The sequence below is a fragment of the Liolophura sinensis genome, chromosome 7, assembly GCF_032854445.1.
Source record: "Liolophura sinensis isolate JHLJ2023 chromosome 7, CUHK_Ljap_v2, whole genome shotgun sequence".
NCBI lineage: Eukaryota > Metazoa > Mollusca > Polyplacophora > Chitonida > Chitonidae > Liolophura > Liolophura sinensis.
In genome coordinates, this window is record NC_088301.1 from 59,315,174 (window position 1) to 59,326,346 (window position 11,173).

At 39.7% G+C, this 11,173-nt stretch overlaps 1 protein-coding gene across 1 annotated transcript; it reads right to left on the reverse strand.

Moving 5' to 3' along the window:
- Positions 1 to 8,275: 8,275 nt before the first annotated feature.
- LOC135471080 (uncharacterized) lies at positions 8,276 to 11,025 on the reverse strand. The gene is made up of 5 exons (XM_064750128.1): positions 10,977 to 11,025; positions 10,116 to 10,278; positions 9,397 to 9,482; positions 8,979 to 9,059; positions 8,276 to 8,596 (listed from the first exon to the last, which is right to left on the reverse strand). The coding sequence occupies exons 2-5, from the start codon at positions 10,213 to 10,215 to the stop codon at positions 8,276 to 8,278; spliced, it is 588 nt and encodes a 195-aa protein (XP_064606198.1). The 5' UTR covers positions 10,216 to 10,278; positions 10,977 to 11,025.
- Positions 11,026 to 11,173: the final 148 nt, after the last annotated feature.

An 11,173-nucleotide genomic window follows, 5' to 3' on the forward strand; every position in this document is an offset into this window, starting at 1 on the left:
CTGACCAGTTCTTCCTGTGCCTGGCGATCCAGACAACTATTTCAACCGTGTGCCCACGACAAACCTGTTCTCTAACAGGAATGAAGATGAGCCGAACCCATCACCAGTTTGTCGTGAAGCCAACCTACCTCAGGGGCTGTTCAACAAAGGTATTTTGGGATGTGCTCGACTGGCGTGATCATTAAGAAAACGGAGAGCCTACCAAGTGAAGAAGCCCTTGAAGTTTTTAGTTTGACCTGCATGGTCAATACATGATTACTGTTTGAAACCTCCCGATGTATGAGAGCGATGATTTTCTCCACGGTGCCGATTTTTACCTCATTACACAAGTCATATTATGTTTAACTATAAATCAAACTCTAATACCACAAAAATACGATATGCTACTGGTATATTTTTCTCTTCGTTTTTAGGTACATGGCAGATCTCATTACTGACTATATGTACATGCAATTAAAATGGGGTTAACCAGTTATATTTTACTAAAGGCAAACACAACAAATACACAGTTCACTGTATAGCTAACGGAATGATTGGTTGTAAAGTAATGAGGCATTTAGATTTCAGCTATGGTGTTTGATGTAATTCTGTTTTGAAGATTATATGGAAACATTTCACGCGTTTGTATTTGAGTACGAAGAAATATTTATCACATTGTCATTCATATGTATGAAATCTTGTATAAGTATAAATATCTTTCAAAAATCTGTAACCTTTATATACATTCTAAATACTTCAGAAAATGTGTAAATTACCTTTATATACATTCTAAATACTTCAGAAAACGTGTGAATTTCCTTTCTATACATTCTAAATACTTCAGAAAATGTGTAAATTTATAGATTCTAAACTTATGTAAAAATATATATCTGATATTATAATTTTCATATAAAATATTTAATAAAAAATAGATTAAAATGTAAAGGAATACCCTTCACTTGTCAGTACGTCACAATGAATTAGCCAAAATGATGGATTTTCGAAGTGGTCAGTTTCCTAAAGTTTGTTCATCGCTTGTACTTGCGCAGTGCCTTGCACGCAAAAGTATAAAAGCAGCATTGTAAGAGCATATTTGTTAACCATTACATAAGTGCACAAGCCTTTGATGGAGTGCCTTTTTTTGTATCCTTTAGAAGTCGTTGCTGAACATCTGATGACATGTTCATCTGGCGACCACTCAGCTCGTCTTGAAACCATGAAGCATCTCCGGAGGAATTGATTGGCTGCTTGGGCTCCAGGGGTATTCTCCTCTCTTTATCCTGTTCAGGATTGTTCGGGTCATCGCTGTCCTGTTCTTCATCATCAGACATAAAGTAATTATAAGTCGCTGGTCTGTGAACAAGGACCCGTCTTTGGCCACTGTCTTTCTCCACAATACCGCCGTGCTTTGTTGAGATGGGCTCTTTTTCGTTCGATTGGAGTGAGGAGTCGGTGTCAGGAGACTGATCGCCGTCAGATGTGTTACCATCTGTCCTCAAGTACATCGTCGATCCCTTTTGTGATGAGTATGTGGAGAAAGTTTCCATTTCAGAGAGCGTGTTGTCTTCGGCACCTCCGTCGTAGTCCTGTTCCGATTCCGAGGAGGCGAAGTAGTTACACGTTGTTGCTTGCTTCACGGACATGGTGGTCATTCCGCTGACCTCGCTAGAGGTCACTGTTGAATCCGCAGCTATCCCAACGACGGGTTCCGACTTCGTTCCCAGCTGTGCTGGTCTCACATGTGCTCCAGTGGCGTCCAGATTGTCATCTTCCTGGTGACACCTTTGGTTATCTGGGAGAATTTGCCCGGCAGACACCGGCAGTTCATGCACAGATTTTACAGCTATATCTCCAGAACTGACAGAGCCACTAGTCGATCCTGAATATGAGGAACCTGTCGATTCAGGATCGCTAGATTCCCATTGCGATTCCGATCCCGAAACCAATTCTGAATCTGAGTCGGATTCAATTTCTTTGTCATCTCTAGAAGAGCCTCTCTGAACTGCGTCCATATTATCAACCTGCATATTTGAGGAAATTACATAATGGGCCTCTTCCCCAATAGGTAACACGCGTGTTGTACTCAAATGTTCATTATCCTTTGAGGGTCGTCTTTCTCCTCTGAAAGGCCCCTTTGAAAACCGCACCGTGTCAGTTTTAAGAGGTCCTTTGTTTAAGGTTTGTTTTACAAAATACGCTTTGTTTTCAATTTCTTGGCTCGTTTTCGTATTTAAGCCTTCATTTCGTAATTCTAAGGATCGGATATTACCTTCTGTTGCGTTTGATATGGACATAATTGTTGATTCGGATGTGTCACAGGTTTTCTTGGGGATATCTGACAAGAGAATTTGAGTTACACTTTCTATTCGACATGGAAGCAAGTCATTAACCAAGCTGCTCTCAAAACACGGCACGTCGTAACTGATTCGATCAAGGTGCATGGTCTCTCTCAGTTCCTCGTTCGCTGTAAGCACGGATGGGTGGGCCATTCCTCGTGCAAATAAAAACAGTGTATCTAGGTGATTACTGGCAATAATGCTGGTTGGCACACCCAAAGGAACCGGATATTTAACGAGAACTTGTGATGTCCCGATGTTAACTAGATAAATTCTTCTTGAACTAGATGTAGCTGCGAAGAATTTTCCATCCTTTGAAGTCACTGCGTTCAGCAACTGTACTGACACTATTTCACTGAAGATACCCGAGGTCATGTCAAGTTTTAGCACGTTAAGGGAGGTGAAAATTATAATATCTGTAGCTTGAAAAATTATATTGTTCACATCTACACACTTGGAAAATCGTTCTCTATATTCACTGATCTTTTTTAGCTCGTTTGCGTCAAATATTTTCAAACTTAGTGTCATAGCAGACCCATGGTCACCAGTCAGGCCTACACAGGCAGCCGCAAATTTTGTTTCATCAGTGCTGAGGCAAAGACACACGGTTTCGTCTTCGTCGGTGCTTACGCGCACTTTTTGCGAAGGCTTGTCGTTAACCAGGGCCATTACTTCATACGAGCAAACTAAAGAGACATTACCCGATTCTACGCTGTCTGTTAACGTCATGAACACAATTTTACTTCTGCCTAACGAGATTCTTCCTTGGATGCATTCATATGTAACACAAGAATCCGCCGCATCCAGCTGCAAAGAGTGCACAACTGATCCTTGGCATGTCCCCTTTTGCACAACAGCTAGTCTTTTGTTATTTTCCGAAAAAACTGCGTCTACAAAGCGTCCATCATTATTTTTTAAGTGTTTGAAATGGTTTAGCCTTGTTAACCTTTCCTCAGTGATGTCAAACACAGAAATTCCTCTGCCTAATGCCACAGCCATAGATGCATCCGGCGAGAGCACCAATTTATCGACAAAATGATCAATTTGGACCTGGGAGAACGTCCATCGGTAGACCTTTTCACAAGTGTTTATCGTGGCAACATATCCATCCTCTGTGACACCAACAATTAATCCACTGGATCCGCTGTACGTCAAACTCTGAAAAGTTGGGTCGGTATGATTCCCTGCAATGCACGAAGAGCCATGGGTAAATCCTCAGCAAAAAATACATGCAGCCGTCGCCAACTACATGTAGTGGGTTAGTCAATAACCAACTAGTAGGTCAGTTCATAAATAACTTAAGAATAAGGAAGTTTTTTTAGTGCTTGGACACTTGTTTACCAATATATGTCATATCAGAGAGTGCTAGAACGAAGCACTAAATGGTACATTGCCCGAGAATGCACAAATCTATCAGGCTCGTCCATCTATGACTGAAAACTAGGAGTTGGCCCGATATTCAGACACTTCCCCACACTGTATTACATAATCTTGTCCTCATAAGAGATCGGATTTCATCGGTTAGTGTAACCTCTTGTCAACTATCACACTGTGGTCACTGCCCTGGTTTTACTCTCTTTGCTGCCTTTTATTTATATCATACAAATTATTACAGAAGGTACTGTTCTCCAACAAAAATAAACTAGAACAAAGCATTAGACAGAAACATGCCAATATGAGTAAACCCGAACAAGATCAATATTCAATCTAAATAACAGTTATGGCATCTGAACCGCACTCGTTGTCGTACTACTAGGAGGTGTCATTCTTACAGGCAATCTTAATGACTGACTTGTTTAGTTGGGCCATCTTGAAAGCAGGCGCCAACACATATATTTGGGCCTTGGAAATTAGAATAGTTGGTCAATAGTACATTGGTGTGGCTTAAGGTAGCTGTCCGTAAGTATTTATAACCTTATTGGCTTACCTTGCTCTGGTGCACTAACATCCACGGGTAGTGTCCAGCACTCAAGAATTCCCGTCTTATCCAAAAATGTATGCTTCACTAGGCGAGAGCCGTCATCCGATAGCCAATAACTATCACCCGGGTTATCTGCCCCTGTTTTCCATCGCGATAGAAGATGCCCGTTCCGTGAGGAGTATACCTTGACGGTGGAATTGCCGTAGAAAATGACTCGATTGCCCCTGATTATCACCGCCTCGCTACTCACACCCCATATCTCACAGGATTGGTGCCCATGTGGCAGTCCATATACGTACGCTTTGCTTTCATTACCCGCAATAAACTGATCGTCTTGTAAGTCACAGCACAGGTAGGATAAATACACAGGCATTTTGATGTCCAAAGTACGACTGGTCGTTGACAAATGGAACAGCTGCACCCGCTGAACGTCGGAGAGAATATCCTTTGGGAAATCTTGATTTGAACAGTCGGGCATTTTCAGAACACCCACCAGGATACACTGTAGTTGACAACTGTACGCCTTTACCTGGAAGTCAGTTGGTACCACGACCTCTGATAGTGCTGTCACTGATCCGGTTGTGGTATTCAACACCTTTATCACAGATTGCTGATGTGGGTTTTTGGACAGATTTTTTATGTCCTCGAAAATTTCGTATGTGTCGTCCTTACTAAATAACAAGTGTCGCTGTCGTCCTGATTGAGCTGAAGAATTGTAGATGATTTCTTCCGACGAAACGGATTGGATGACAATGTCATTTCCTTGCATGTTTGATAAAAGAAACTCACCGCTGGGAGACAATTCAGAACCTTGTGCGCACGGAATGGTTTCCACACACTCCAAGGAATCCATGTTGAAGAGCCCGATTAAAACTGATCCGTACAGGGCAAGCACACATGAGCCACCTGATCTCTGAAGGATCTCTAATCTCCCGTAAGTGTCCTCAGACGGAAACGCCAGCATACGCCTCATTCGATTCACCTTGAAACCAAACAGGCTGTAACTTATTAGGTAACCTTTTTCAGTGATTGCAAACAACTCATTTGTTTGAGGTGAAATGGTCACAGCCAATGCTCTATGTTTCCTTCGTGTTAACAATGGTCCAGGAGATGTTTGCGCACCTATATGCATCACATATCTGTTCCCTTCCCTCTTCGTAAGCCAAGATCTGATCTTGTCACAGAGCTTTCCTACAGTCTTGGGACAAGACAGGCAATAGGAGTGTAAATAATTAATAAAGTCTTGCATGCACCCTTCTATGTCATCACTGCCTTCTCCAACGATGGACAAGGCTTCGGAAATTCTACCGTAGCCTTGATCTTGCCAGTTTTGTGAGGCCAATTCAAAATCTTCAATAACAGCATAAGTTGAGACAGCTTTGATTTTCCTACAGATCCACTCTGCATTCAAAAGCAAATCATTTAATGCAGTCTGGTTCTGTGAATGAATGAGATGATATGGAACCTCGCAAAAAGTTCGAAAACTACGCACTTCTCCAGGGCACCAATCCGATAGAATCTGTTGTGATGCAGACAAGTCATCAAGAGATTCGTACTCTATCGTTGGAGAAGGATTACTGGCTGCGGCCATCCAGTAGTTAGCTAACTTTGTGTGGATACTGGCCTTCGAATCTCTCAGATACTTCTCCCTGATGTAGTCCTCCACACAAGAATGTTTAAACGCCAACAACAGACTTTTCCCATCTTCTACGTATGATAACAGGTGCTTTATATCGCTAAGTAAATTTCTCACAGCAAATGTCAATATTCCACGCTCTTGAGGTGAAGGAGCAAACAGGAGCAAATCTTTGTGTAAAACATCAACCAGTTCTACTTCAGACAAGCCACATTTGGATTCCAGGAGATAACAAAGTGTTTGCCGAACTAATTTCTTTCCATGATCGGTTTCCACGGCGCCCAAAATTTTCTCTAGTAGGTCGTCAACTGTCAACAATTTGTTCATCCACTCGAACTGATCAAACGAGCTCCATGAACTGGCTTCGTTTGCTAACAACTCTGTGAAAAGAGCATTTTGAAACTTGTTAGAAACTGTCATGACTTGGTCTCTTTGATATGCTGTTAGACATCTGTCCTTTTGCTTTAGGACTCTGTTTATGATTGCCGCAGACGCTGAAGTTTTAAACCATGGAATTTTTGCTACGTATATAGCCCCACTGGAATATTTATGTGAAATCTCCTGCAATTCGCTTGATTGACATAAAGGAAGCGTCATTTGTACATTGTGGGCACCTTCTGGTTTGAAAGAATTTAGCCAGTTATTCAGAAAATTATCAGAAGCGACCGACAGGACACAGCTTACATTTTTCGGCAAATTATCAAGAAATCCTGAAATCAGGAGCTGTCTCTGACGAACACTATCAATGCCGTCCAATACAATCAAGCACGGTCGATCTATACTAGCTAGCATGTCCAGCAGGCACTGCAATGCTTCCTCAGGACGGGAAAATGATGTTGGTTCTGCTCCCACATAACAGTTGTTGTTGTTCTGGACAATTTTATAAAGCTGTCTGAGCAAGCTCTCCAAAACATGGTGCTTGTGACAGCTTGTGTCGTATGGTTGAAGCAAGCGACAGAGATTCAAACATGAGGGACCATGTAACTCAGAGAATATTTTCACAATCTGTCCACAGACGAAAGTTTTTCCTGATCCCGGAACTCCATGAAGCACAAGTCTAATCGAATGGTTTTGCAAAAGTTTACTGATCTGGGCAAGTATTTCAGGGTTTCCTGAAAAGGACCTGCATATATTTGCTTGCTGAGTTGAATGCCATTTGATTTCCTGAATGAAACTTTGATCAGGGTTTTCATCAGCGCATCTCATCTTGTATCCATTGACGATTTCCGTGAGCTTATGTCGAATACAAGTCCTAACTCGATCTATATACTGTGCGTGATGTTTACAGTTCACTCCATCTCCCATCCAATCAACACTATAGAACAGCAATGTTCCAGTCTTAGAGAACTGTTTTTCTAACTCATTCAGGTATGTCTCTGTTTGATCATCCTTGTAGACGTTACCGTTCACCTTCAGTAAATCAAAGAATTTCTGTGCAGACTGCATATTTTGGATCTGTTCAATCTCGACATCCTCAAAATGTCTTTTAATGCAGATGACATGTTGTGCAGCAGAGGAAGGGTTGTTCTTCAAAGTCTGGGTAACGCTGGCTAAAGCTGCAAACCAGAAGAAAACAGAAAATAAACTTCTGAACTTTGTAGTCCCAAGATGTATGCGGGCATTCTAATATCCGTTTATGTCAAAGTTTTTGTTTAGTGAAAGTTTTAAAGCAACATGGATGTAAGGAAAAGTACTGGTATAGATTACAGCTAAAAACCATTCTCTGAACTCAACCTCTACCTATTTATTCCAAACGATAAGGCTTCCAAGTGATTTGAAATCAAGGATTATCATCCCTGGCGAGTCTGATGTCAAAATTGTCGGTGTTGACAACTTTCTACTGTTCCACACTGCTCCAATTCGAACTACCTTTCTTTACCTGGATAAACATACTTGTACACTGCCTCAGATGTAATAGCGTTTGTTGAGTGTGCCTCCTTGGCAATCCTTTGAAGACAAAAAATGATTTTCTCCAAAGTCAACTTCCCCAGGTTCTGGAAACCAAGCAAAGACGGGCCGTTAAAACCGTGTCAATAGTAGCTCACCAGCACATTATCACACATTAATATAGTTATATTCATGAATGCTACACTACTGGTTCAGCCCTATCCAAATAATTTCCAACTGGTATGTTCTATTTGAGAAGTAGACCATAAATGTATTGACTTATTTGTACACACAAGCTTGATAAAATAACCTACCCACAATGTGCTAGAATAACATGGTGTTTTCATTCATGTTATAAAATGGAGAACTAAAAAAAATTTTATCAATTAACATTAAACATGAAGCGAGTACAACTCTGCTCAGACAATGCTTGTCAGTCCAACAACATATCTAGATACAGTGTGATGCTAATCTCTCTAGTGTGTGTATGTTAAACAGCTTTTCATAAGTTGCAGCCTATTGGACATAAATGTGACAAACCTTAAACTCGGTTCCATTAGACAACTGGTTTTCCAAGCTTGATCTATGATCAGGTTGCAATATGAAGCTTGGTGGTACAGAATTTAAGTCCTTCTTGTAGTGTTTCTGCAAGAATGTTAAGGTGGATTTCATGTCTTGTTTCAGATCCAGCTGAGTGGATGCAGATAAGTTCTGAAAACTGTCCATCAGTGGGGAATGTTCAAGGAAGTTCTCTCCTATTTCCATCAGTACTTTGAATTCTCTTGCATTGATGACCTTAGGTAAAGTGGTAGGAGCACGCTTTTCTCCAATCAATACCTTAATGAGTGAAAAAAAAAAAAAACATTTGGTGAAAAGTTGAATAAGAATAATGTACATGTACCTGTCTGTTATTAAAATAAAAGGTCTTGTTATCAACATATGTGCATACCTCAATCTGTGTGTAATGTGGATTTAATTCAACTTAATCCTATTCTACAAAAGGTAACAAACATCAGTGATTACTGGTACAAGGTATCAAAAGCAAGTGGACAAACAACAAAAGTGATTCACTACTATAGCCACAAATATGTCAACAAGACAATTTTATGCCTGATGTTAATTTCCCCTAAAGACTTGTGTGTTTACACCTTGTACGAATATGATTAAATCTGATTAAATATTATTTAATAAACAGAAATGTGTTGAGGTCTGTACTCACAAGTGTACAATGATAAGATGAATCAATGTCTTGCTTTCTTGTGGAATGTGAGAAAGCATCCTCTGGAGGGTGTTCAATAACCTGTCAGTCATAAAGCACATGTCACAAAAAATGTAACTGTTTTTGGCTTAGAATCAAAAACCTCCATAAATGAAGGTTTCCACAAGTGAAAGGATACAAACTGACAACATCAGTTCACATTTGTAAATATTCACCAAGAGCCACATAGTAGTGACTGGAGGATTTTTGCATGGGTAGTTCCACATAAATATTAGAGCACTCCTCCACTGGACACCTGATCCAATCCATTTAGAAATTTTCAATACATAATGGAAGCAAGCAGGCTGATAAACAAACACGAGTGAATACATATCCATTTGGAGAATGTATACTTACATAGAGTGAACATAACTCATACCTGTAAGACCTGCCCTTGATGATGGCAAATTTGTTGGATTTTAGGGCATACATCCTCATATAAGACATTTTTTTCAACTTCCATGTCTGAAACCAATATAAACCTGGCTTTTAGAACCACAAGTTTTGTCTATGAAAACCCAATGAAAAACAACTTTAGTTAAGGATGAGACATGATACATGCACTGTGCTCAAGGAGGGTCAGAATAAGAGAGTCTTTAAAGAGTTGTTTCCCTTGGTGTCTTATTAAGCCACATAGAAGTACTTGGGCTAGCTTATCATTTAACAAAGTTCATCATGCATGACAGTAAAATGCCCACATTAAAATGTAATAGAAATGTATGATATGGAAGTATGGCAAAGAAAGAATGTATATTATCCATGTGAACCACATGTAAAACTGCTTCTATGTAGGCCTATCACACTAAGGCTTTAAATGTACAACACATGTATTTATATTTTTACAAATTAACAATTAAAACAATAAATTTGTTACTCCTGACAAATTCATTAATCTGTAATTTATCAAATCATCTTACAGATCCATTTTCTATGATATTCCAAAAAGTTAATTTATGTTATGTTTAGACACATGGCCAGTTTCAATGGGTAACTTAAATTGAAACATGTGACTTCACTAATAGATTTTCATTACCTGAACAACATCGCCAAGAACAGCAGTACCAAAAATCCATAAAAATAAAATTATACAATTCATACCATTATTTGTTGACATCAGATGGAGCCGAAAGACATTGTCTGTTGGCTGCTGCCTCTTCATTATACCTTCCTGTAATAGCCTATCCACATCAATCTCCATCTTCCCAACACTTACAGGTGCAATCTCATTTTTCTCGTTGTGCTAAGTTGCTCTTAAAGCTGACTGAAAAACATAAATTAAATAAACAATAAATAAAGAGCACACAGACAGACATTCCACATATGTAACATATCCCAAAAAATTAAAGCCTGTAATATCTTACATACATTTAATTTGGTAACACCTAAAAAACCATATATACGCATCAATAATTAAAGGTACATGTGTGTATATTTGCTCATGTATATAAAATGTATGTATATGTGTATGTACATTACATTGTATATATAAAATGAGGAGGTTATTCGCTAAAATTGTTTTCTGAAACAACCCTTTAAAACTTCCCTGTTAAAATACATAAATAATGTGCAAGACTTTTATGAACATTTGGGCATTATTCAAATTATCTATATAGGCACATAAATGTATACCTATATACCAGTCATCATAAACTAAAGTCAAGGCTTCCTGTTCGTGTTGATATAATACCATCTCTGGTTTTGAGTAGGCATTAGTTCCCATATTTCCACATATACTTATGCACATAGATATAGGTCAATGCATGGCCCAAAACACTGTGGTGATATCAAGTTTAACACTGTATCATTATGTATATAATTTGTTATGCATCATTTACTGTCACGAAGTCGCTGCATGGGTACACCTAGCTAGACAGACCAATGTGTCAGTCAAAAGCTTCTTTATAAGATTTAAGTAAGAATGGATAAGGTGTTACCCTGCCTAAGTTTACTCGTACGTACCCCGCCTCCGGCCGACACATGTCACACTCATAGCTCTCCTGGTCCGTTCTGAACGCCCTGACAACCAGAAAACAACATGACAGCAACGCCAACACAGGCGTGGACTCACGGGCCCACCCGACTAAACACGGAAACCTCCGAATGAATAACTATGTCAACTTACGGGCCTACTTTACTTTAGTGACACATCCCGCGGG

Bases quoted from the DNA above. Each gene is read 5' to 3' on its own strand.
- LOC135471080 (XM_064750128.1), bottom strand. From the start codon at position 10,215: ATGGAGATTGATGTGGATAGGCTATTACAGGAAGGTATAATGAAGAGG. The intron at 9,060-9,396 runs GTATGAGTTATG...TATGACTGACAG, and splicing joins ATCAAGGGCAGGTCTTACAG to GTTATTGAACACCCTCCAGA. The intron at 8,597-8,978 runs GTGAGTACAGAC...TCACTCATTAAG, and splicing joins CATCTTATCATTGTACACTT to GTATTGATTGGAGAAAAGCG.